General features: G+C 46.7%; 2 protein-coding genes across 2 annotated transcripts in view; one reads left to right on the plus strand and one right to left on the minus strand.

The window, feature by feature from the left end:
• Nucleotides 1-382: 382 nt before the first annotated feature.
• Nucleotides 383-14,396, minus strand: adamts8a (ADAM metallopeptidase with thrombospondin type 1 motif, 8a). Its single transcript, XM_063203499.1, has 9 exons — nucleotides 13,293-14,396; nucleotides 10,204-10,443; nucleotides 7,756-7,885; nucleotides 6,497-6,664; nucleotides 4,545-4,828; nucleotides 2,419-2,605; nucleotides 1,897-2,069; nucleotides 1,555-1,730; nucleotides 383-1,296 (listed from the first exon to the last, which is right to left on the minus strand). The coding sequence occupies exons 1-9, from the start codon at nucleotides 14,028-14,030 to the stop codon at nucleotides 558-560; spliced, it is 2,835 nt and encodes a 944-aa protein (XP_063059569.1). The 5' UTR covers nucleotides 14,031-14,396; the 3' UTR covers nucleotides 383-557.
• Nucleotides 14,397-16,408: 2,012 nt separating this feature from the next.
• Nucleotides 16,409-27,675, plus strand: part of adamts15a (ADAM metallopeptidase with thrombospondin type 1 motif, 15a) — a 24,885-nt gene continuing 13,618 nt past the window's right edge. The window contains exons 1-3 of the mRNA XM_063203500.1: nucleotides 16,409-17,672; nucleotides 25,451-25,583; nucleotides 27,370-27,537. Coding sequence (XP_063059570.1) covers nucleotides 16,746-17,672; nucleotides 25,451-25,583; nucleotides 27,370-27,537 — 1,228 coding nt within the window. The 5' untranslated portion in view covers nucleotides 16,409-16,745. The remainder of the gene's footprint in view (nucleotides 17,673-25,450; nucleotides 25,584-27,369; nucleotides 27,538-27,675) is intronic.

Raw genomic sequence — 27,675 nt, forward strand, 5'->3', positions numbered from 1 at the left:
TCAGCATGGAGTAACTGATCTAACCCAAAATAACATATTTATGTGTCAGAGATACTCAACCAGACCACTGGAGTCTCAGCAGGATTTTTTGTTTGTTTGTGTGTTTATATGTTTATGCTCTTTTTGATGTAATGATAAATATAGACAGTATTTTCTACCAACAAGCATTCAAAAGAGTATTAAACTGTTATTATCATTTGAGGTAGATCGCCAGGGGAGGGAAAAAAACTTCAATAGTGGTTATAATAACAAGGCGACATCAAAGAAAATGGACACCAACATGAAGTTAAGTTAATCTGTGGTATAGGGAACATGTTTTAGAATCAGAATGGAGGCACTAGTTACTTCTTTTGCAAAGTAATCTCTCCATTCCTTTTCTATGCTATGCTTTCCCTGCTCATCTGTACAGCGCAGTCAGGAAGTTGGAAGGAGAGGAGAAATAGTCGCTCACTGTTATTAGCTATTTGACACACCAATCCACTCTATCTCTCCTTCTCTCCCTCTCGCACTCTAGCACACTCATAATTGCACACACACACATAGTCCCACATGCGGCCTCAGCAGTCCTGGTAGAAGCACTCTCCTGACACGGCCTGGGGCCTCTTGTCCTGGTTACACTTCTCCGGCTCCACCGGCTTGCCGGTATAGTCCAAGCAGAGGACGCTTCGGCGGCGCTCCCCGGGCCCGCACGTCCGCGAGCAGGCTGACCACGGGCCCATCTGCCACACGGGGCACGGCAAGTCACCGCAGGGCCGGATGTCCGCAGGTCGCAGGTCCATGTCGCAGAAGTAGGACGGCGATCCGGCCCCGTCCTTGCACTCCACGCTCCGTCGGGACCAGCCGGAGCCGCAGGTCTTGGAGCACTCGGACCACTCGCCCAGCACCCACTCATCGCCCCCGAATGGCAGCAGGGCATGCGGCGACACCCGATCCATGCCACCGCTGGGCTTGGCGAAGGGGACGTCCCTGGGGAGGAAGAAGGTGTACTTGATCCGGGGAGGGGACTCGTCGCCCGCCGTGGACAGGACCTGTGCCGTGACGGCCAGCTGCAGCTTCTGGAAGCTCAGGATCCTCTCCAGTGTGGTGGAGGAGCCACTGTAGCGCAGCGTGGCCCCCGGCACAGGGATGAATTGCTCCGCCGTGGACACGGAGAAGTTGCCGTTCAGGATGTACTGGCCGTCGCCGCGCTTCATGGCCAGGTAGTTGCCGTCGTGCTTGATGCCGCGGTGGCTGCGCTGCTTGATGTCGATGTTGGTGGCACCGGCGGGTATGGTGACGATGTCGTTGTAGCCGAACCTGGAGAGAAATAAAAGAGACCTTCAGCTTCAGATATTGAGTTAAGCATGGCATTATGTTTAGTATACTCACAAAGTCTGTGTGCATTAATTTATTGGAGAACTAGAAACCTTGACCTTAATATATTATGTTGTCTGTTGCCTGGCAATATGTCCATAAAACTCTGTATGCTATGCACTCATTTAATTGACAGTATGTAGACGCGATGTAATACTATGGTTAACACTTGTGTTATGTGGTTTCGCACTTAGCACTTACGTAGCTTTATTCAGCGATCCAGAGATTTTTCGGCAGGTGGAACTATCACCACCGCAGACGCCGCACTTGTCAAACCTCTGATTGGAGCCAATGAGCTGGTCACAGCCAGCCTTGATGCACTGGCCCTGGACACAGATGGATGTGGTGTCTGGACCACACGTGGTGCCATCGATGACCTAAGCCGCCAGCAAGAGAAAACAAAGAAAGAGATCATGTATCCCCAGTAGCAACTACTGTGTAGAAAATTGGACTGTAGACAAGTGTGGAGGCAGCATGGACAGGAATGGAGCCGAGACGGCATAAAAAAGTTGGAAATATTCAGATGTTGACTATAGGGAGTACCTTTGCTTCGAAGACTTTGAATTCGCTGCTCCCCTTGGTTCTGCAGAAGAGCTTACATCTGTCGCGCGGGGAGACGCCAGCATATTTTGGAATCCACTGCTTGATGTTCCCGTGCACGTCCAAATACCGGTTGGTGTTATACCTCTCGCACTGTTCCTCCCTGAAACTTTTCCCTGTGAAGTGAAACAGAGAAAGATTTTAATTCCATTTCCCCCTCCCTTTCTTTCACACACATGCCAGTAGCCCAGTGGTCAGAGCTGTTTGTCTGTGTCAGAGATGTTTAACAGTGCAGGTGGTAGATTTTAAGGAAAAAATGCAATTGCCTCCAGCTCTCCCCCCATTTCACCCTCCTGACTACCCGCTTTTTTCGTCCAAGAGTAGCAGTATTTTGTGTCAACGCTTCTGCTAAATTACAGACCTCTCTCGTGAATAAACGAGTCTTATTAAATTCCATTGTCAAAGTGGAAGGGAGGGTAGGGAAGAGGAGGGGAAGGGAAGGGGAAAGTGAGTGGAAAAAGTTACCGTTCTCCCCCTGGCAGGTCTGGATATTGCAGGATTGGTATTTGACTCTCTGGCCCATGCAGTAGGCCCCTCCGTGCTGAGGCTCTGGATCAGTGCACTCGCGCCGGGAGAACTGCACCCCACCGCCACAGCTACGGGAGCAGGGACCCCACACGCCCCACTCGCCCCAGCCTCCATCCACCGGCACCTGCACAGGCAAACCAGACAGGAGAGAGAGAGAGAAAGAGAGAGAGAGAAAGAGGGTGAGAGAGAGAGAGAGAGAGAAAGAGGGTGAGAGAGAGAGAGAGAGAGAGAGAGAGAGAGACAGACAGAAAGAGGGTGAGAGAGAGAAAGAGGGTGAGAGAGAGAAAGAGGGTGAGAGAGAGTGCACGAGAGAGAGAGAGAGAGTTGGAGAGAGAGGAAACAGAAAGAAGGCGAGAGAGAGACACAAAGACAGAGAAAGAGATAGAAAGACAGAGAGATAGAGAGAGAAAGAGGGAGGGAGAGAGGACTCATCAGGATAGCTCGGTCTACACGTGTGGCTTGTTAGAGACAGTGCAGCAGATCCTCGAAATTTGACAAGCTGTCAGCTAACCCACCCACATGCCAATCACTCAACCCATCTAATGAAACCAACCAAACCAATCCATAAATGAACCGACTAATTAGTCAATGTGTGTGTGTATCTGTCCATCATCCTGTCTGAAACTGTTATCAAAAGTATGCTACATACTATACTGCCCAATCCGATACATAATTGAACTTAGTCAAAGTGTGTGCATATGTGTGCCTGTCTGAAACTGAAACTGAAACAAAAAAGCATACTAAGTAACACTACACTGGCCTACACTCCTATGATAGTGCTCGCATGTTTCCACCTCTGGTCTTTGACACGCGCGTCACGGTCTCTGTGCTATAACCTTCTGTCTCCTCGAGGCCTGGTGCTCAAGGCATGTGCAGAAATAACACATTTCTTTTCTGAGGGGCTTTTTTACGAGTTGGCCGTGATAGGCCTTCTGACAGCCAAGTCGTCTGGGATCACAAGCTTGTTTTTAATGGGCTGCACCAAATATAATCTCGCACTTTTTAAAGGGGGGGGGGGGGGTGCTTCACTCGAATACAATGTGACTTAGTTTTAAAAATGGCTCCCCCCAAAAAAACAAATTCCGCCTTTATATAAAAAGAAAGTCTTCCAAATGTACTCGCAAACCAGCTGCGGTCTGTCTGGCATCTGGGGGCCCCGAATTGAAAGTAGATAAATTGTATTAAGGTGCCCAGCGGGGAGACGGCATGAAGGCACATAGGAGAGTGGGTGGGTTGCAGGAGAGAGGGAGAGGAAGAGGGAGAGGGAGAGGGGAGGCGGTTGTGTTATGTCAGAAAATGAAAATGTCAATAGACTGTCTGGCGGAAGGACGCTCTTTAGCTCTTCAAAACAACAGCGATGCAAAAAATCTGTCAGGGCAAGCACAGGATTGTTGTAACGGGCACAGAGAAAAGGTTGAGAGTGACTGTAGTGTATGGCATGAGCAGGGTGGGCGAGTGGTGTTTAAAGGCTTGCAGGCGATAAATCTCAACAAAACTTTTATTTTGAGGGGATCACTTCTGGGATGTGTTTGCTCTGACAGGTATGAACTATGATAAATCACATCAGCCGGTGACTCAGGCAGTTTATATGAGCCAGGGGGATGACATGCAAAAATCCTTAGGCATCTAGAGTAGATTACACGGTTAAAATCTGCAGTGTTAGTTCAACACCTAGAGAGTACACTCTGGGACCAAATGCACTCTAGATGATAACTCAACTCTCCAAAGGTAATAATGCACAGCACATCTTTTTGAGCAATGTTGCTGGGCAACATCATGATTGGCCCTTTATTTTCTGATGGAATGATTAAAAAGCTTGTATGGTACTGAACCAAGTTCCCTTGATATAAGTGAAAACCTACCTGCAGTCTTTCCTCTACAGTGTTACTTCTGCACTTAGAGAGTATTTTTTGGACCAAATAAAATCTTGTAGATGTTAAATCAACTCTCTAAGTGTTGAATTAAACAAGATTTCCTACAAAGAGAGAGTTGCTTTATTGATACTAAAGGAAGCGAGGGTGTCTAGCAGCCCATGCATTCAAACACTGCACATATGCACCTACCTCTAGCCTTTCCTCTGTGCTGTTGACGCAGGCGCCGCGCAGGCAGAGTCCGGCCTCCCGGCACGGCGTGCCGTCGGCCCAGGGGAGGCTGCCGTTGCGGGTGGTGCACTGCATCTGACCCTCCTCCCGGCACCACAGCTGCGTGCAGACCTCTTGGGCGTCTGGGCAGTGGCCAAAGTCCTCGCCAAAGACCTGCTGACACTGGCGGTCCAGACTGTACACATGGCCCGGGGGCTCTGCCGGCAAGGGGATTGTCTGCTCTGGCGGATCCAGCAAACAGTCACCTGAGGAGACACGTGCAGCGGAGACACAGACACACAGGACACACAGACAGAGACACATAAGTTATGTTGATACAAACAAGCCTTCAGGCAGAGTAATGGTGATATTCTGTGTGTGTGTGTGTGTGTGTGTGTGTGTGTGTGTGTGTGTGTGTGTGTGTGTGTGTGTGTGTGTGTGTGTGTGTGTGTGTGGTGATGATGATACTCATATGGAATATGGGGCTTACATGTATACACTCAAGGCAATTAGTTGTTGAAAGATTGAAGCAAAAACAAAAAGAGAACCATCTGTTGCCCCACTAGTAAACTGTGTAACAGCTCCATACTATGACGTTAGAAACACAATTTAACACGAAACCTTTATTGGTGTGTTGAAGTGTATCTTACGGCCAATTAGAGCCAGCAGATGGAACAAATGTCCTTCATGACTAGACAGCAGAGGATCCCCCACGGCTGTGATATAACACACATAGTGCTGCTGTGATGATGTACGTTTTTGCCCTCTCTGATGTATATCTTTTACTTTGAACTACCAGAAGCAGACTCCCCAGTGCTCAGGAATATTGACAAAGTCATAGCAGCGATTCATCCATCCGTCGGTCGTACAACTAGTTCACTATGTACCTGTGGCAAATTTCAAGTCTGGTTAAAGACAACATGTGCTTGGCCACACTCGATTTTCGCTGTGAAGGAAAACAGTTGTTAAAGTGTGGAATGCGTGACTCATAGGAGATGAGTCAGAGAAGAGAGAGAGTGAGAGAGAGAGAGAGAGAGCGTAGGCCAGAGTGTAGACTGAAATATCGACGATACAAATCAGCAAGTGAGGGAAATACGTCTGCTTCTCTGCTGCTATGTGAATCTATCTCTGCCTTCCCCTCTTTTTCAGCGCTCAAAGGCATGGTGGAAGCTTGTGGAATCTGGTCGTACTCCTTTAAGAGACATAGAAATTGGGGCTCTGCTTTGGTGGTGGCAGTGAACCTGGAATGCTTTTCCCCGACACAATCGGAGGCATTTCTCTTCTCTCCACCTGATGGCTCGCACTCGCATTCCCGCTGACCCAACTGAGCGGGGAGGAAAAGTGCTGCGGTGGGACTGAGCAGTTTACTTTGCAATGGTTGTTAGTTTTGACACTCTCAGCAAAATTATAGTGTGGCTTTGAACCCCCTTATTAGTGGTGAGAGAGTGAGTTAAGGCAGACACTGTATTGTAAGAAAAAATGAAAAAAGAGGGAGAAAGAGAAAAATGCAAGGCTAAGAAAATAAAAAAAATGGTGACCCACATTAAATAGAGACTTCTAACGGCTGTGGCCAAATGACACTGGGCATGGTATGTGGCATGATTCCATTTACTACATATGATGACAGACTGTCACTCTAGGACGCAAGCTTCAAAAATGTTGACAGTTAAGGACATTTTTTTCCTTTTAGACCTTGTGGAAATATTTTGCCCATAATGCCAAAACCATATGAAAGCTGAAAACCCCATGTTAACCAAAGGAAAACTATTTGCCAATAGAAGACACACCCTCACTCACAAGGACCAAAACAAATCCCATATGACAACCCTATTTTCGGAGTCACATGTGTATCTACTGGCCTTCAACAGCAAAATATAGACTGCCAAGGTAACGCACTGTATAAGTGTTGACACGGTGAAACCCCTGGTGCTTACCATGGCCATTGTCAAAGAATTCGGTGATGTATTGAGCGCTGCAAGGTGACCATGGGAAAGTCTTGTTGAGGTGGACAAACTTTGGTGCCATCATGTGGTGTCCGTCCAGCTGCCCAAACCACTTCTCACAGTTCCTGGAATCGTCATGCGGCATGCTGAGCACGTGCCCTTAGAATGCAGAGAGTAGGGGAGCGAGAGAGGCCGAGAGAGGGGAAAAGGAGAGAGAGAGAGAAGAGAGAGAGAGAGAGAGAGAAAGAGAGAGCGAGAGGGAAAGATAGAGATAGGGAGGGGAGAGAGAGGGAGAAAGGAAGGGAGGATGGAGAGGGAACGATAGAGATAGGGAGGCGAGAGAGAGAGAGAGAGAGGGAGGAAGGGAGGGATGGAGAGAAGGAGAGAGAGAGTTAATACCCTCATGAGTGTAACAACCCTTCCCTTTTTCCACAACCACTTCATTTCAGCCTGCCATGTGCGGCTCTATATATCTCACAGAGCTACCTACTAAAGGCCCTAATGAGTGACTCACCAGAGGGTATTCTGGTCTCTTTCGGACTCTTATTTAAGTGTACAGTAAGGGAGTGTGCCGCTGATGCGACGGCTCTTCTAGACATAACGTCAAATTGTCCTAAAGAGTGACTCTCCAGGAACAGCTGCTCGCTCCTTCCCTCCCTGCCTCGCGCGTGTGCCGTGTGCTTGCTTAGTCTAACAGTACATGATCCCGGATTTATTTACACTGATGTATCCTGTTTTATCTCAGCGCCGTCCTGCTATGTTGACGCTGATGTAACTCCCTGTTTACACAGCGTCATTCTTCCGACGGCCTGTTTGTTCAATTTTGTTTAGATCACTCAACAAAGTCCTCACTTGATCTGTCTGTCTGTCTGCGCGTGTCAAAGTGACGACAACCCATTCCGCGCCTGAATGCAGATTTGGAGATAACTCTGAACACAGAATTAGGCATGCCTTGTGTGTGTGTGTGTGTGTGTGTGTGTGTGTGTGTGTGTGTGTGTGTGTGTGTGTGTGTGTGTGTGTGTGTGTGTGTGTGTGTGTGTGTGTGTGTGTGTGTGTGTGTGTGTGTGCACGTGCGTGCGTGCCTGTGTGTTGGATGCACAGTTTGTGAGCAAGCGAGGGAGGGCCTAAATTAGATCCCTCTGGCAGACAACAGGCACACAGGCACACAGGCACACAGGCAGGAGAGCTGGAGCTGTCATGGATCCTGACGGAGGGCGCTGGCTGGCTCTGGCTCGCGGGGGCACACATACCGAGCTCGTGGGCCACTGTGAAGGCTGCCTGAAGGCCATTGTCCTCGATCACCGAGCAGCTTCTTTTCGGGTCACACATGGTGCCGACGTCTGCTACACCAAGGGTGTCACACTGGGTTCCGCAAATATCCTGGAGGTGAGAGCAAGAGAGAGAGAATGTGTGAAGCAGAGAGAGAGAGAGAGCGAGCGAGGGAGGAAGAGGAAGAGAGCGGGAGAGAGCGAGAGAGAGGAGAGGAGAGGAGAGGAGAGGAGAGGAGAGGAGAGGAGAGGAGAGGGGGAACACTGATATCCAGACATCGCTCCATTTGTTCCAGACAGACAGACTGCGTTTTTTTTTCTCTCCCGCGCAAGCTCTTGCCAGCAAAACATATTTGTCAGTGTTTCCATCATAAAATGAAGCAAATACAAGGCAGACTGTAGACTTAAAGAGAGAGGGGAGGAAATTTAACTCTCAGATATCTACACTGTCCAGTCCAAGACTCTGCAGCAACCCTTTACATGGCTATCTAGACTGCACTCAAATAACGACTGTAAGGACCACCAAGCAGCAATATCAGTCCTAAATGCGTGCACGCACACACACACACACACACACATGCACACACGCACGCACGCACACACACATCGATACTATATGGAGTACAGTGAGGTAATGCATGAGCGAAGCTGGAAAAAGCAACTAACTTTTTTCCCGGTCATTCTCTTTTCCATATACGGTATGTGTTTTTGTTTGCATGTAATCCACTTAGTGGAGGTCTCGGTGTACACATATGAGAGTTGTATTTCTAGCTCAAGATTTCCAGTGAGCTGTGTTCCTTCAAGGCTTTTTTTTTCACGACGCCCTTTCACGCTGCTAGCCAAACATGCATCTCTCCTCTTCCCCACTGCATGGAAAATCATCCCATACCACAAACCTATCCAAACAAAAAGCTGTCATAGTGTGGGATGTCAAGCCATTTCCCCACTCGATGCCTGTATATTTCCCCCCACAAGCCATCACAACACACAACCCCACACAGCAAATTAACAGATGCAGTACCACTCTGGCGAAGAGGATGGTGGTCATGTCATACTGTGGTCTTGCTGTCTACCCATTTCCCCTCGATGGCTGTATATTTCCCCACAGGCATTGTGTATCGCAACCCACTCTGCAATTAACAGATGAAGTATGTAGCATTCTGGTGAAGAGGATGGTGGTGTCACATACTGTGGCTACCCATTTCCCCGAGATGCCTGTACATTTCCCCCCAGGCCATTGTCAACACACGATGTGGGTCCAACAGTGTGGGTCCCACACTGTAGTGTGTAGTATATTCTATTCTGGTGAAGGGGACAGTGGGTGTCATACCGTGGCTTGCCAGTCCACCCATTTCCGAAATGCCTGTATGGTACATTTCTCCATGCACAACCATTGCAACCCCAAACCACACTGCCATTAACAGCTGTATCTGTACCATTCTGGTGGAGGGGATGATGGTGTCATGCTGTGGCATTGCTGTCTGCCCCATTTCCCTTTAGTGGATGCCCATATTCTCCACAACCATCGCAAACCCACACGGCAGTGAACAGCTGTCTCTGTACCGTTCTGGTGTCGAGGGTGGCAGCCTCATAGAGCTGTCTATCCCGTATCCCCTCTACATGTATATTTCCACATGCACAACTATCGCAACCCAACCCATTTCCCCCATGCCCGGTATACTGTGTTTCCCCATGCACCCACAACCATCGCAACCAAACCCAGTCCACATAGCACTTAACAGATGTGCTGTACACCATTTGGGCGAAGAGGATGGTGGTGGTATAATGCTCCATTTCTAAGGTGCCTTCCCCATGCACTACCATCGAAACCCAACCGATTTCCCAGATGCCTGTGCATTATATTTCCCCATGCACATGCACAACCATCGCAACCCAACCCAACCTACACTATCAGATGTATCTACCATGTGGGTCATGAGGATGGCGGTGGCGTAGTGGCGTAGTGGCAAAGTGCTCTGCACCCATTTCCCAGATGCCTGTTTCCCCCCAAAACCACATCCCAATCACTGCCCAGCCCGCACTGCAATCAACAGATGTATTTGTATCATTGGGGTAAAGAGGATAGCAGTGTCGTAGTGCTCTCTACCCATTTCTAAGATGCCTTCCCCATTCACAACCATCACAACTCAACAGTTACTGCAGCAGATGTGCAGTGTCTACCATTCGGGTGAAGAGGGCGGTGATGTCATGGTAGTGCTCTATATCCATTTCCTCTGTATATTTTTCCACAACCAAACCCAACCCACAATGCAGTGACAGATTTGACTAGATTGGATTAGCCTTTATTGTTTCTACAGGTGATACATTTTATGACTCGACATGAAGGTGTGATCTACAAGGAACAAACAAATCAGACAAGGCTTAAGGAGCACAGAGGAAACAAACCAAAAGACATACAGATGTACCTACCATTCGTGTGAAGAGGATGGCGGTGTCGTAGTGCTGCGGGTGCCTCTGGCTGGCGGGGTTGAACAGCTGCTGCCAGTTGCAGAAGTTGCGCAGGGAGACGCCGCCGTTGCGCGAGACGTCGGGCCCCTCGGCCTCGTCCTCCACCAGCAGCATGCGCACCACCACCAGGCTCACAGCGTTCTTCAGGCTCGGGTGGCTGTAGATCTGGGCCGCCATCGCCATGATGGTCAGCAGGTAGTGCTGCGGAAAACAGAGAAGGAAAATGGTGGCACCATACTTGTTACTAGAATGGCAATGGCCAAGACAAGGGAAATGGTGACAAACTCTTAAGGCACGTGTTGATGTAAGCTTCTTACCAGAATGGCAATGACCAATTTGTTATCTTGCTAAAGTTGTCTTACTAAAGGTAGTGCTGCGAAAAGCGAAAGGGAAAGAAAGATGACGATGAGGTCGTTAACCCTTTAAGGCATGGCCCCTGTTATGAATTATCTGTTACCAGAATGGCAAGGACCAAGTCTTAATGCATTACTGAAGGCACTGTGTAGTGTAGAAGTAGAACCGGTAGTAAAATCTTTACAACTATGTATCGTTCCACTTGCAGAGTGGGATACATTATGAGGCTATGTTTCCTCTTATAAGCATGTTGTTACCAGAGTGGCAATGACCAATTTGTTATGTCTTACTTAAGACTCTTGTGTAATGTTGTTGCAGGGTGGTAGAGTAGTAGTAGGGTAGTAAAGGTTTTTCAACAAAAAGTAACAGTAACGTTCAACAAAAATGTTACAGTGGTGGAATGGTGCACATTATGGTCTACCAAGGTACATGTATGCACACATCCAACCTCTCTGCGGCCAGGTGCTGTACAAACAAAAGCTTACAATATATCAAATGTGCCAAAATAGAGGTTTCACACACTAAAACTCCTGAGATTTGGTGTGCAGACTTCTAACATTGTGATTAGAAGATGATGTGGATCCATGTTGGTCAGGAAATGGCATACTACAGCTGTCTGGGGATGATGCAACAAGCCTGGGCCACACACACTCACACAGACTCAAGGCTGTGATCACCACTGGCGGCGTTGAGACTTTCCAGGCTTGAGAGGACTGCTGCTAGTCAACAGCTTTTGGTACATGGACAATTGCTTATTTGGTGTATAGTCTTGGTTAGATGTGTCAACAGCTAAGCCATTTACTTTGACACAGAATCTAGACTATGTTGTGCGAGTGACCTAAACTTAAGGGGAACAAAGTTCTCTGATGGACAGAAAAAATAGATAATATGTTTCCATTAGCCCAGACAAAAAAAAACAGACTTTATCCGTCATGTCATGTTCTAACGTGAAAGCATTGGCTTGGCGTAGGTATGGAAAGGCACTTTGGGAAGGATAGGCACAGAGTTGAAACAAAAACACACATACCGTTTAACAAGCAAAAACATACTGTCCTCCAGAGAGTGTGTGTACGCACCGAGTACAGGTGGAATATTCATCATATTTAGCCAAGACCTTCACTCATCAATCAAATTGAGAGGGGCTATTTACAACTGTCCATGCAGCACGTGTGGATACGCTGAGGACAGTCCAGAGTCGAATAAATACATGTGTGTGTGGTGGAACTACTTTAGGACAATTCTTTGTTTATAGCAAACAGTGATCTACAATTCTCAGTCCCATCCAAGACTTAAAGGTGACGCTAACAACCAAGCCTGGGTTTTTCTTTCCATCAATAAAATGAGTAGAAGGCACTTGAAAACAAACTGGTCTTGGCATCTCTGCATTTCCAGATGGTGCTAACTCACACTTCACTTGGCTTTGGTGCCAGCGGGTCTATTTCATGTCTCCAAAGAAGCAACTGGGGGCCCTTAAATAGACAAACACTATGTGTATGCACAGACTGCTCATTCATGAAAAAAAACCCCACGAGAAACCACTTAAATCACATAAGTATGACCTTATATGCACTTTGTTAAGTTTCTGTCCATTAAATGCCTTAGAAAAAATAGAGGCACTTGCTCCAGCCAGGTATATATTTAAAGGTTTCATGAGAATGGTAAGATTTCAAGAGTACTTCCCTTGAGCAAGTCATTACAATGGCAGCACGAAAAAGTCACAGGCAATATATTCAGTTACTATTGTTTGTTGTGAGTTTGGGGATGGATTCAATATGGTCTTGAGGAATACACCTGCAAGCAATATTCATAGATTCCTAACAGAATCCGTGGCACCACAAAAATTGAGAGGAATTGAGAGAATTGGGCTTGTTTGCCTGAAGTCTACTCCTCTTTCACAGACCAGAACAACGACAAAGCTCTGTTTATGCAATGAAGAGCATTAATAGAGAAGAAAGGTTAAATGTTTATGTGAAGTGTTTACACTAAGAGCAGTCAAGTACTTTGGCTGTCTTCATGGGACCTTTTAGAAACATGCCGTCTGGCGCTGCGCAAGGTGCCCTTACCTCAGCCACAGTTCAGAATGCGCGTCAGAACGGAGATATTGCACTCAACTAGTCAGCTTCAAGGCTTGAATTTCTCGGCTCCGTTCCCGCTCCGCCTCCTCCCACACATCCTCTCTCTCTCTCTCTCTCTCTCTCTCTGAAATTAATTGTTTCTCGGAAAGTTGTGGTAGTGGAAACTACTGTACTATATGGTAATGACACTGAACTAATACTGGACGCAATTCAAATAGCCTAATGTGAAAAGAACACTTGGATGAATATTTTGGTGTGTCTGTGATATTTGGTCATATGTTTTTGTCACGACGATCAGCTTATTATTAAATATTAGGCTATAATTAATAACTTTATATGACAGGCAGGTTGGAGTGCTTGGAGTGATATCACTCCAATCGCTGTCGCCAATGAAGTGTCACCAATTTGTGTAGGCTATGGCAAAGGATGGCCAAAAAAATCAAATTAAATTCAACATCCAGGTTTGTTAGGCAGGACCACTTTGAACGCAGTATGAGTCACATTAGCAGGCGCACAAGCTTTATTCGGCATCTCTTGTCATTTTGTAGAATGGTTTCAACTGTCGTTCGTGTCAACAAAAGCTGATATGCCTCAGAAGACACGCTTGTCATTTAGGCCTACCTTGATTTCATCCCCGTAGAAACTCGTCATAGTCGAGTCAGCTACCACAAGGGTTTCGATGTACCTGGCAGACGATACAAAACGTTTCTGTCGTTGAATGGTCTTGGCATCCATGTCTCCCTGAGGCGAAGTGTACCTGTGTGATATAGGCGGTATAGCATCTCCAGTTTGGTCAAACACGGCTTTTAAAACGTGTGTTGCGACGGGGAAAACTCTCCTTTTGATGATGTGCACCTGCGTTAGAGTCCCTTGGTTGGTATCATCACCATGCTGCTTGGGTTGAATGAAGTATTCATCACCATTAGTCACAAATGATCCTTGGATACCATGGCACAAACTCACGGCCACCACAGATTCTTGGTTGTTGTTAACGGTTCCCGAGTAAAAACAACCAATAAAGTCCTGTCCCGTCTCCACAGAATCGGTGTCAGCTTCGAAAATCTTCTCTGGGTTGGTGCCATTTAGCAGGGCAGAAAGATGCTTTGAGTTGACGCGTTGGATATCTAATGTTGGTGCTACAAAGTTACTGTCCGGAGTTAAAAGAAGAGTGAATTTGTGACCAAATGCGTTTAATAATAAGCTAATCCGTTCCACACTCCGTCCAGAAGAAGTCCAACGTTGATCAGTATTTCTGATATTCAGTCTGACAGGTATAATCTCTTCCGACTCCACCACCTCTCCAAGCGCAACACGAGATAACGATAACGCGAAGACGACTATATGCAAATAACAGCCCATGTTATTATTTATAATAGGTACACTGCTTCAGCTGAAAAGCACTTCAAAACCTTATACGGAAAATAAATCCGGTCTGGGTAATATGTAGTCTCTAGGACTACACAAGGGCTGCGTATTTGGGAATGAACAGTTTCGGTTTGTAAGTAGACTAGTACTTACTACTCCAACAAAAATATGAGTATTCTTAACTGTTAGAAGAATTGCAACAAAGTTTCAAAGAGAGGCTGTAGCAGTTAAGTCAAAGGAAAGTTGGAACCTAAAGTCCACCCTTACAGCCCACAGTATTTGCGATGGCTGGTCGTGGCTGCGGTATTTATACAGTCTTGCCCTTCTTAAAACATACGCGGTTTATTTTTGATATCCATCAGAACTTTACTCTCTCCTCCCCCTCATGCCTCATGAAAAACCTCAACAACTTCGGGATCAGCGCTGGATCCAATGGGAACGTCCTGACACGCCCCCTCCCTTTCAATAGCTCCACTTTGACATACGGACTATTATTAACTAAGTCAGCACGCAGCGCGTTTGTGGAATGCGCTAAGTTACCCGAGGTATGTTTGGCGGCTCAAGCATGTCGACTGCCCAGAGTGCTTCGTGTAAACGCTGGACTAGAAAGTAGCGGCATAACTTTTGTGATACATCTTATACGGGCGTCTGCCAGGTCGAACCACACAATCGAATAGAACCAAACCAAAACCGCAGCTGGACATAGATCGTCACCTGCCGGACTTTATGGCACCATGCAGGTCAACAGATTGCATAGATTTTCATTGCTGTACCAAAGAGTTGACTACACGAGGGTGACCCCATGAATGCATTTGACCCCAAACTCGTTTGTATTAAAGACCTTATAAATCACTTAGGACGACCTCCTAGTGTGGGATGAAAGATCCCAGGTCAGCTGCGTTGCGCAATGCGCATCATCTGCGTAAAGGAAACATCGACAAAGGGAACTACACAATAGCCTAGAGCTGCCTTTACTGTAAAACAATACATTAAACCCTGTTTGTTTTTTTTACACTTGTGCTGGTGCTTTGAGATTTCCAAGACAATATTAACATATAATGTTAACATAATCCTTATAATTATATTCAGTAGAGAAACTATTAATCATATAGGAAAATGAAGGACACTCTTCTTCTTCTTCTTCTTCTATTATTATTATTAGGCCTATTATTATTATTATTATTATTATTATTATTATTATTATTATAAAGGGTAAAGGGTAGTGTCTGTAGAGTCTTTTGCAGCAGTCTGTGGTTGTCCAGTTCACTCAGGTATAGCAATAACCACCAGGTGGCAGTGCAATATTATTTTTAATCAACTGAGGTAGTAAACGGCAAACTGTGCATTTGTTCCATTTAAAGTAAAATAGATGCAAATGAAATAATAATGTAGGCTACAAATAGCAGAGTAACTAGATAACACACAGCTAGATGTTTTCATAACAGAAACACATTTTTCACAAAAGAAAAAAAAAGGTTTATTCAGAGCGCTAGTTGCATGGCTTTTGTCAAATTCTTTCCACCACCGCCAGATGTCATGCGCGCTCCCATTACTGTCAAGTTGCGTTTCATGATGCCGGGCGGGCTGAGAGAAACTATTCTTCGTACTAGGCTATGTGGTAGACTATTTGCATGTTATAGGAAAGGAATGACTTTGCCTTACCTACATGACACTTGAACAACATCTCTTTCACAACTGTATCAATGTTACCAATGTGGCAGCTCATGTCAAAATGTCAAGGCACCTGCAATGAAATGGCCAGAATGAATGAGCATTTATAAGTTTGATTATTCTGTAATAAGAACTCAATCGACTCAGGTCTATCGGCTATGCAAGATCTGAAGGAAACGGGAAAATGTACTGTCAGTGCAAGGCTAATGTCTGTGCGTCTGGTGATGCGCATGGCCATTGCCCTGCCCCGCGCTTCAGTGTAGGCACTGGTGTAATGGATCGAAATGTATTTGCAGCGCTGTCTACTCTTACAACCACTGGTACTTTGTGGCAATGGGCCAGCCCCCAGATAATCTTATCATTTTTACAATTTACCAACTGAGCTCTATCTGGTAGAACATTGCATATAATCGAGAAGGCTATTTGCCAAAACGATTTTCATCGGTCTCCAAACTTTACGCGTTGATCTTGAGTAAGTGGCCACTTGCATATGGGATAAATAATCCCACTGATGCCTCCCTGAAACTGTGTTCTGCATGTTGAAAATGAAATTATTCATACAGACGTAATGATTTTGGTGGTATATGCCATTGCAATGCCCGGTGTGTGGGGTTGCGCAGTGGATGCTGTTGCACTCCAAGAACACGCAAAGTGGGAGGGAAGCAGAGTTTATTGCAGCACGCGCGAGTGATGATGTTGAAGCTTGCAGAGCTACAAGTGGTTGCAGAACTAACCTTAACCTGAGAGGCATACCCAATGAGATCTGCGAGCACCTCCCCAAAAACTCTGATTACAAACCCTTAATGTTTACACATGACGCACAGGCATAAAGTCGACAGAGGGACAACGTCGCCACAACATACAGGTGGAGTAGGGGAATGGACCGTATACTTGGAGATTCTGCAATGAGAGGACGAGCGCAAGCAACTTTTTAGACTGCAACGTCTGGATTATTTCCGTTATCTGTTGCTTTTTATTTTGCAATTTCCGTAAGACTTGCTCTCAGATATTGGGCTGTTGTTTCGACTCAGCATCACAATGTTTATTGCAAGGACAGTTATTCTCATGAATTTGCTAGTAGCTCATTGTGACATTGTTCTGTCAATGCAGAGTGAATTTTGCTTTCCTGTGCGTCTCGATCAGCCCGAATTAGGAAATAATAATTTTGTGAAAAACGAAAGGGAAGCATTTCCCCAACACATTCTATTCCAAATAAGAGCGTTTGATCAGGATATTGTGCTCGACTTGCATCCAGATTCAAGTTTCATTGCACCGAGCAGTGATGTGGTGAGCGCAGAGCTGAGCCGGTGTTTCTATTCCGGTGATGTCAACTCTGAGCGCTATTCTTACGCGGCGCTGAGTATTTGCAATGGCTTGCATGGCGCTTTTGGGTACAACGGAATGGAGTATTTCATCAAACCCGCGATCAATGAAACCTCCACGGGAATCTACTGGAGACCCGAGAGAGCGCACGTTATTCGGCGTCGGACCAACGGGAACCTCGGTGGCAACTCCACATCCAGGTGCGCAGTGGACTCTGTCTTGAACCAGGATGCCACACAGTCTCTGGAGAAATACAAACACTTGAAGGATCTTAACAGCCGCAACATGACAGAAACTGTTTTGAAGAGTAGGTCTAAGCGATTTGCCTCGATTCCAAGATATGTTGAGACACTAGTTGTTGCCGACGAATCCATGGCTAAATTCCATGGAGATGACCTTAAACATTACCTGCTGACCCTGATGTCAGTTGCAGCCAGGCTTTACAAGCACCCCAGCATACTCAACTCCATCAGCATCGTAGTTGTGAAGTTTATGGTGATAAACGAGGCGGACAAGGGACCAAAGGTTTCTGGGAACGCAGCGATGACGCTGCGTAACTTTTGCACCTGGCAAAAGAAGCTGAACAAAAACACCGACAAGCACCCAGAGTACTGGGACACTGCCATCCTTTTCACCAAGCAGGTACGATATCCGACCAGCTCAATAGGGGGTGCTCTTTTGTCGAGGGGAAGGATATGGGCTTGGATGGTGGGGGGAAAGGGTGGATTTTTGTGAACAAAACCATAATCAAGTATTTGCAGTGTTTCAATGGTCAGGTAATGACCATATGCATTGGTCGTTATGATGGACGAGTTGTTTGTCTCTTCTGCGTGTTATCTTTTTCCCCATTGTTTCCATGCATACTTTGGCAGTGCAGTCTTGCAGTTCAGTAAGAGTGTGCAAAACATTCAAACAAAGATTTGTTGAGACTTTCCCGAGGACTTTGCTGAACATGAGGTTGACGAATGTGCAGCAAATCAGGGCAGGCAGGTTGTGACAGGACGCATCAGGTTCAGGGATCTGTTTTATGTGCCCTGCAAAAGGTCATAGGTCAAACATAACCTCGGGATGCTGCTGCCTCACACAAGCCATGCAGCGTCGGGAAGAATGCATCTGTCAGACACTCACCGTTAAATCAATCACTCCCTCGTTCAGCTGGTGCAACTGCTGGTCTAAAAAGCCTCCCTTCCTTGTGGCGAGGACCAGGGACCTTGGAAGGAAGCAGATGCATGTGGAACTGCTGCAAGTTTGTTTTTATGATTTAGTTACTTATTATGGGGAGACCTTTGTGGGTTTGGGGGTCACACTCTTGCTGGGGAACAGACCATTACTTGAAAAAAACATTGGCCGGTGGTGCAAAAACCTGATCCGTCTACAGTATATATTATACACACCGGTCAGCTGTGATAGGTTACTGTAGCAACTACCAAGATGGTATGCCTCTTTATTGGGCAGCCAACCAAGGAAACTGTACTGCTCATTGCTCATTGAAGATCACATGCTCAGCATCACGATGGATGGTTGATCCAACTCAGTGTTATAACTCGTTATCATTTAATTATCAATGTCTTGTTTACTACATGTGTCCCCAAGCTTAGTGGTCCACTTTTCCCCACTCTCTACTCGATATCATAACAATATTGCCATAACGTCATAGTAACATCAGCAACAGATTAGATAGTCATTGCGATTTTGATAAGAGCAAGCTTATACAGTAATAGAGGCTCTGTATGAAAATGGTTAATGCACAAGCGCCCACTCCTGTGGTTACTAATCAACTCTCCTCTCACTGGAACCATGCCACAGCGGCCGCCCACCCACGGCTTTCCAAATGAGTAATTCCACCGGGGGGTTAATATGTATTCCCCCTAAGGGGGGGATGCAAATTTTGTGCCATAACCAAAGTCACTCCCCCAAATTCCAGTCAGGCTTACTCCCATAAAACAGTAATGGTCTGGTCTAGTCTGACATTCCTGGACCTCAGTAGTTAACATAGTTTTTGGGGGTTTGTGCTTCTCTTTCCCTGAATCATCATGGTCATCCAGTATGACACAAAATGCAAGAATGGGGAGAGATCAGTCTCACAGATCAGTCAAGGAACACAGGCATACGTACAAACACACATCTCCATCTTCCTTCTGAATCATAGATGAAGCATACCAACTGCAGAAAAGAAAATCCTCTAGATGTCCTATTGACTTGATTACTGTTATACGGTATCACAGTATATCATTATACAGGATATAATACAGTATAACAGTAATATACTGTAGTCAATATGATGGACAGCATAAGAAGTCGAATAAAAAATCTCATATGTCATTTATATTCAGTGCCTTGGTGGAGATGGGAGCAGTCCCTGTGCTGTGGTGCATTACACTGCAACAGTGATGAATGAGTGACCCCTGATAGCGTTAATGTTGCTGCACGATCCGTTAGTAGTGGAAAGGATCGTATTGGGTAGCGGCCCTTAACGGGCCTGATAATCACAGTGCAATTGTGTGGAAATCCAAGCGGAGGAGTGTGCAAGGCAGTGCGGGGCAGGCAGGGCAGGCATATAGTATAACCCGAGCTGCCGGCCTGGCGGCATGGAGAGGAGAGGGGGGGGGGTGGTTGGGCGTAATGCTCGGAGGGGTGCAACAGCAATGGGAAGTGTCCCGTTTCTGTGGGATCTTCCTCCGCAACACAGCTCCAGCTGTGAGTGATCTAACTTTTCCCCTCTCGCAGCTCTCACAGCTCTCCCTCTCCTCTCTGACTCCTCAGCAAGTAGTACTACTTGTATGTACCCCCTCCCCTCCACTCCTCACTCCCCCACCCCACTTCAGCCCTGAGGAGGCCTGTTTCCCATTACGGATGTTCCTGAAGGGGTTAGTCAGCTGGAGGAGAGCACAGCGGAGTAGCAGATCTCTCTCTCTCTCTCTCTCTCTCTCTCTCTCTTTCTCCCCCCTCTCTCTCTCTCTCTCCCCCTCTCTCTCTCTCTCTCTCTCTCTCTCGGTTTCTCTCTGGATCCCTGGCGAGGGACTTCCGAATCCCACAGGTCCCTGGCCCACCTGCCCTCGCCCGACCGCAAGAACGTTCCATCCCATCCCATCCCATCATGCAACAGCAGCAGCTGCAGTGGTGGTGGTGGCGTGGCCTGGAACCATCCGTGGGCCTCTGTGGCACAAGAGCATTTCCCATTTCATCTTCTCACGTTAACCATACTGTCCTTTGTGTGTTTGTGGGTGGGTTGGATGTGGATGTATTTGGGAAGGGTGGAGGTGGTGTGTGTGTGTGTGTGTGTGTGTGTGTGTGTGTGTGTGTGTGTGTGTGTGTGTGTGTGTGTGTGTGTGTGTGTGTGTGTGTGTGTGTGTGTGTGTGTGTGTGTGTGTGTGTGTGTGTGTGTGTGAGCGCACGCGTGTGTGTGTGATGGGAGGTTATGGATGTAAGTGTGTGTATGTGTGTGTGTGCGCGTGTGTGTGTGTGCATGCGTGTGTGAGATGATCACTGATAGAGATCTCTGGGAGAAAAATTGAGATCACAGATCGAGATCATGTGTCCCATGCATTAGGATTACCTCATGCCTCGTCTTCCGCATTTTAACGTCCCTGCTAACTCCCTGGGTGTTTCCATGTTACGAGAAAATACGCCCCTGTTCACACACAAAATGCTCATGCTCAGGCAGTCTTCTGGAAGATAGGGGAGCATATGGAAAGTCATTCACACTATGTGAGTTGGCGTAGGTGAAGTGTGACTGACCACAGAGGCGTTCTCCTCTGGATGCGCTGGACTGGCGGCAAAGTCCTGTATCTCATCTTGGCAGAATATCAGTCACGGCTGGACTTGGAGGGCCCTGGCATTCAGAGGTGCCAAAAGTCAAAAGTAAATTCATGGTGTGAGTGCAACACTAGCACATGATATTACTTTTACACTATTTACTCTACACAGCTTGACTGTTGTTACTGAAAAACACTAAAACACTAAAAACCTAACAAGAACCCAGTGTTGGAAGGAAACAGCGTTTCCTTTTTTAACGTTTACTTTTACTTTTGACACCTCTGCTAGTATTTCAGGACCAATGGGCCGCTCCATCCAAAGTATGGTCTGCCGTAGACCAGTCTCTCACATGACCACTCTCTAGATTGAAGATGCACCAATGGGTTGCTCCATTTAAACGGTTCAGGATTAGACAGTAGTCCACTGTCTGGATTGAAGATGAGCTGATGGGCTTATCCATCTTAACTATCCATAAGGTCTAAGTAAAGCAAGAAGTAACAACAGGAATTGGACCCTGAGGACTGTCGGCCCAACGGGACAGTGCCCTGTACGCCACATGACCAGTCCAGGCCTGCTGTCAGTCATCTCCTGCGTTTCCTTTGCTTTACTTTGCTGCACCGCAGGCAACCAATACAACACAACTGTATCTGCGGTTCAGGTTTACACCCCCCCCAATTCATCCCACACACACACCTTTATGGAGTCCATGGGCAGCACCAGATTAGCACATAATAAAGAAAAGGCTTTTGGGTGCGTTGGCAGAGTTTGCGCGTTTTGCTGGCAGCTGGCCCCGGTATAAGTCATTTTCTCCTTTGTACCTGTTTTGAAAAACTGTATGGTGTGGAAAAGGCTTGCGGTGATCCATCCGAGGCCACGTCATCCGGAGTTGTAACTGTAAATGCTTAATAAAAACCTGCATGGCACGGCATTAGGCCAGGCCGTACTGCAGTTAAACAATTAACTGCGAGGGAGGCACTGAGACAGAGACTAATGGTTGGGCTATGAAGAGCTTGTGCTTGTTACATACACCCCATTAGAAGGCTGTCAGCAGAGTTCTACGTGACTTTGAGTGCTTGCCATCCTGTGGTTGATTGATTTTGGTTTATGTATCCCAGGCCCTTTGTGCTCGCATGTAAAGTTCAATTTAGCCCACGGTCAGGTGGGTGGATTTTTGGATGTTTGAAGAGTGTGTGTGTGTGTGTGTGTGTGTGTGTGTGTGTGTGTGTGTGTGTGTGTGTGTGTGTGTGTGTGTGTGTGTGTGTGTGTGTGTGTGTGTGTGTGTGTGTGTGTGTGTATGTGTGTGTGTGTGTGTGTGTGTGTGTGTGTGTGTGTGTGTGTGTGTGTGTGTGTGTGTGTGTGTGTGTTTGTGTTCATGGGGGCGATAAGAGTTAAAAGACTTAACAGGAACAAAGAACCAATGAACAAAAGAAGAAAGAAGGAAGGAAGGAACAAAATAATAGGCCCAGAGAGACAAAGAGAAGAGAGCGAGAATTCTCTGAGCACCAAGCAGTTTGTCAATGCACACATGGAAGAGTTCTGATTTCATAGAGGCGTAATGAACATCATATGTTTGCACCACAGGAAGCCAACTGGGTCAGCCCTGCTGCTGAAAGGGGATTTTTTCCCCCCTCCCCTCCCCTCCTCCCCTGGTTTGGGTTTGTGACTTAGTCCCAGCCACACCTGTAGGTGATGTGGATTCAGGAAACTCTTTATGTAATCAAACAATACATCATAGGTGAGGTCAGGTTTTCCCACCCAAGGATGAATGACTTTGGACGTTTTTGAGATTAATTTGCCTGGGCCATAGGCTTTTGTCAGGCATAATTAGCTTCAGGCACACATCCAGAAGAACCTGACAAGGCATAGATTCTTCTCTGTCGTGGACGGGGGTGTCGTTAGGCTGGCATATTTTGAAAGCAAACCTGACTAACCAAAACACACCATACATGCGGACCACTTACCAGCCTTCAAAACTGTTAGACCTCAATCAATCAAAAGTATTTTATGACACGCTAGCTGATATAGGGAGGCTGCAGAGGGGGCATGTTTTCCCCTTTTTTACCTCATGTAACCATACCAGTGTTCTGTTGACATGGGCCACTGTGTTGAAATGAGCTGCCTGTTCGCATAGCCCTAACCCTGACTCAGTGGCTCTTTGTAGCTCATCTCTGAGCAAGGCTACATTGACAATACACCGGTGCATGCGTCTGACCCCATGTTCAACTGCCGTGTTCGGTATTCTTCCATTCTTGTTTATCTTGTCAGCAGCAGCGGTCCCTGCCAATGTTAAGCACAACTTTTGCAAGGAACAACAGCACATATGAAACTGAAGTGCGTTATGTTGAGCCTGGTGTATATTTTATATGATGTTATCAAGGTGGAGATAAAACGAACCCCTGCCCAGACCCAAATTTTCTGGCACAATTTTTCTACTATTTTTGCTAAATTAAAAGCCGCTGTGGACAGATATGGAGCGCTGCCTCTATGCCAAAAGCAATGTCCTCCAATTTGGATCCATCAGAGTCATCTCTGTGAGTTGTTGATGGGTAATTTTTTGAAGTGTTACTGACTTAAGACCCCCAGATCTTCAATCTAAATACTATGTGCATTACAGTGCTTGTGGGCAAGGCTCTGAAGAATGGTCTACAAATGTAGAAACAAAATGTCTTTCTCCTCCATTTGTTTTCCATGCCTTGGACCAAATATTGAATACTGAGCTAAGATTATGGCACGGCAGTTCTTGACGTACTTGAAGTCTACAAATGCAAATGGTGCACAGGCTTTTTGGAGAAGAAAGAAGGCATTTGGCTGTGGTGTGTTTTGGCTTGTCTTACCAAAAAGAGGTCAGGAAAAAAAAGAAACGTTTTTTTTTTGTTATGGTTCACTCTTGGAGACCCTTCCATCTGTCCCCTCAAATGTACCCAAAAACTGCTGACTTTCGAAGTAGGTCAGCGTTGAAACATTGGTCACTGCTGGGAACAAGGAACTTTTTTCTAATTTTCGTGTTCAGCTACACTGTCTGAGCATGTGTGTCACCGTCTGTGTGTGTTTGTTGTTATAAGCACTCTGCTCTCACACAAAGAACATCTGGAGATTATTTCTCATTAGTCTACAACAATTTGTTACACTGATTTGGATCTTCACTTTGTGGCTTTTTTTTGGACTTTGAAACACAACTGTCCGTCCGCAGTTTTGTGGAGCTTGTCAGAGAGGCTTGTGAGGTTTAGGCGTTTGATAAGTGATGTTTTCACAGGCAGATAAGTGCTAATGGCTATATTTTAGATCTAAATGCCAAAACAGCGCATGGCTTTTGTCTGTGGGTCAGCTGAAGCTGTCAAAATATGATAGCAGCCGGGTTTTTTGCAACAAGCCATAGATGGTGTCCTCTAGTCTATGCCCATGGTAATATCTCCAGGAAAGTATTTATTATTATTGGGCAGCTAAACAAGCATTTCCAGGGGTTCAGCGTCGAGCTTCGGGGCTAACAAAATATAGGTCAAATGGAAACTCTGCCACTCTCTGCTACAAAACGTAACATTTTTGAAGCAAGGGGCAGGAGCATTACCTCATGTATCACCTAAATCAGAAATACATTTAACAGGCCATCTGGAATTGCTCTCCCCAGGATGAGAAATGTGCTGGGAAAAAAAGAAGGAAAAAAATCCAGAAATTCCCTTTTTTGGATGGCAAAAAACCTTTTCTCCTCCTCAAGATGTTTTCAGTTGGGATGCTGGTCTTGTGTCAACTTTTTTCTCCCTTAGGCAAACCAGAGATGCTTCCCAGAATTCCTTGACGTTGAGATGGAGGGATGGCTGGCCGGGCTAGCTGGGCTGTGCCTTTGAACGTACCACAAAGTGACTCTTCAAGGGCTCTGTCATCACTTAAATTATATATGTCTGTGTCCATTTTTTTGGCGCCTGGGTGATGAATGGAGTTTTTTCAATCTGTTCAAGCTGTTGAATTTAATAGCTCTTTAACGCAGAACTGAGCAAATGGCCCTCAAACTATTTGTTTGTAAATGTGTGTTCGTTGTGTCGCAACGACTTATTAGCATGACATATTCCGACAACATTCAGTGTTGACAGAGTAACTCAACTCAAGGTCATTGCTGTGCTATTGCTCCTCTTAATTGTTTGAAGGTCAGGTCATTGCGTGTATGTATCTCTATTGCTTACAGCTGACTCTTGGTCAGCCCACACAGCTAGAACTGAGGCTCGATCAGCATGTGTGTCTCAAAAGAAGAGCTGGTTAAGTGTCCCTCGAATCAACTGGGGCTTTTAGAAAGGTGCACAAAATCTCAATTTTACAACCAAAGTGCAAAAGTCTTGGCTTTTATAGAATATGTCATGTGTGTTCTTGTATGCCAGGTATGCCATGAGTGTGTCTATTGCTTGCTACTGACTCATGATCAGTCCACATAGATAGCACTCAAGCTCAATCAACATCTGTAGCCTAATGGTTAGGGAATTGGTATTTGAACCAGAGGGATTTATGTTCGAATCCCACCCTGAACAATAGGAATGAGGTGTATCCCTACACCATCCATGGCTAAAGTGCCCTTGAGTAAGGCATCTAACCCCCACAAAGCTCCAGGAACTGTAACCAATACCCTGCAATAACAAAGTCACTTTGGATCTAAGTATAATATAATGTGTCTGTTCCAGGACCTGTGTGGGGCGTCCACCTGTGACACGCTGGGCATGGCCGACGTGGGGACCATGTGTGACCCCAAGAGGAGCTGCTCGGTGATCGAGGATGACGGCCTGCCCTCGGCCTTCACCACCGCGCACGAACTTGGTAAGAGAGCCTTGGGTGCATTGCTCAAAAGCATAGTTGTTCGCCCGTTAGCAACTTGGTTGTTTGCCAATGGGAAATTGCATTGCAAACAACAAAGTAGCTAACGCAGTCATCAACTATGGTTTCGAGAAATGCACATCTTGTTTTTAATCCCTTCTTCCTTTCTTTTGCCCTGCTGAGATTTGAGATCTGAGAACCTTGAGGAGCCAACCAGCCAGCCAGCTTCAGTCAGTCAGTCAGACTCGCATGAACTTTTCCATGTGCGACCCGACCTCCTCTGTGTTTCTGCCGACCCCGGGCCAGTGTTGTTTACTTAGGCCTTTGATTACAACCCTCCACAGAGCTCCACATAGCTCCCTAAACCTCTAGCACCACCACCGCCACCTCCTCCACCTCCCTCCTCCTCCCTTCTCCCTCCTCCTCCTTCTCACCCCCTTCTACTCCCCCCTGGAGCTCTCTCTCCCACCAGGGCTCTGTGGTTAGGCCCTGGAGTGAGTAAAGACTGGAATTTAGGGGGAAGACTAGCAGGCCTGCCTGACTCATAAGGTCTGGTTAACGTGAGGAGGAGGCAAAGGCAAGGAGGGCATGTGTGTGTGAGAGACAGAGAGTTGTGTGTGTGTGTGTGTGTGTGTGTGTGTGTGTGTGTGTGTGTGTGTGTGTGTGTGTGTGTGTGTGTGTGTGTGTGTGTGTGTGTGTGTGTGTGTGTGAGAGAGAGAGAGAGAGAGAGAGAGAGAGAGAGAGAGAGAGAGAGAGAGAGAGAGAAAGAGAGAGAGAGAGAGAGAAAGAGAGAGAGGAGAGAGAGAGAGAGAGTTTGTGTGTGTGTGTGTGTGTACTGATGGGTAAGTAAAGCGGTACAGCTGTGTGTGTGTGTTCATGTACGTGTGTGTGTGTGTGTGGGGGGGGGGGGGGGTTTGGGGGGGGGGGGTTGTCAAAGGAGGGGATGCAACCAGAGGCCGAGGGGATTCTGCTGCGGGCACCTCCTCCTCAGACCTCTGAGCTGAGCTGCATCTCCTCTCCTCTCCTCTCCTCTCCTCTCCACTCCTCTCCTCTCCTCTCCTCTCCCCTCCCCTCTCCTCCTCGTCCTCATCTCCTCTCCTCTCCTCTCCTCTCCTCCCCTCCTCTCTCCTCCCCTCCTCTCTCCTCTCCTCTCCTCCCCTCTCCTCTCCTCTCCTCTCCTCTCCTCTCCTCTCCTCTCCTCTCCTCTCATCTCCTCTCCTCTCCTCTCCTCCCCTCTCCTCTCCTCTCCTTGTGCATGTGGGGACCGACCGCTGCTGACGAGACAAAATGGAAAGTTGGCAGCGGCCCCCTCCGCTGACTCATGGCGATGGGGGTAGACGGCTGACCTGATTCACACAAAACAAGCCCCGCGGCCCTGATTACCGCTCTGCTTCACAGGACTTGGAGCGCTGGGTGGGGTGGATGTCGGGTGGAGATGAGGGGACGTGGAGGGGTGGATGGAGGTGTGGCCGGCCAGCTGGCTGACCCACTGGCTGATTGAGTTGAGAAAGGCTCATCCTTCCTCCCTTTTTTACTGATGTCTCTCAACTCCATTTTAACCTTTTGCACTGTTTTTTTGTCTCTCCTTATCTGTCTTTTAAAAAATCTTTCTCATTCTATCTGCTTATCTATCTATCTATCTATCTATCTATCTATCTATCTATCTATCTATCTATCTATCTATCTATCTATCTATCTATCTATCTATCTATCTATCTATCTATCTATCTATCTATCTATGCATTAACACCTCTTTCCCCTCTTCTTTTTCTCTCTCTCTCTATAACAGGCCATGTCTTCAACATGCCACATGACAATGTGAAGGCGTGTGAGGAGGTGTTTGGGAAGCTGAAGGACAACCACATGATGTCCCCGACGCTGATCCAGATCAACCGCACCAGCCCCTGGTCCGCCTGCAGTGCCGCCATCATCACAGACTTCCTGGATAGTGGACACGGTAAGCCCGAGGGAGGGGAAACCTATTTCTCGAGGGCCATGTAGAGCCCTTGAGGCCGCATTATCCGGCCCCCGATATAATTTTAATGTTATGCAGTTTCACATGAGACCTGTTTTGTAAAGAAATGTTAGAAATTAC

This window comes from Engraulis encrasicolus, chromosome 7 (genome assembly GCF_034702125.1).
Source record: "Engraulis encrasicolus isolate BLACKSEA-1 chromosome 7, IST_EnEncr_1.0, whole genome shotgun sequence".
Taxonomy (NCBI): Eukaryota; Metazoa; Chordata; class Actinopteri; order Clupeiformes; family Engraulidae; genus Engraulis; species Engraulis encrasicolus.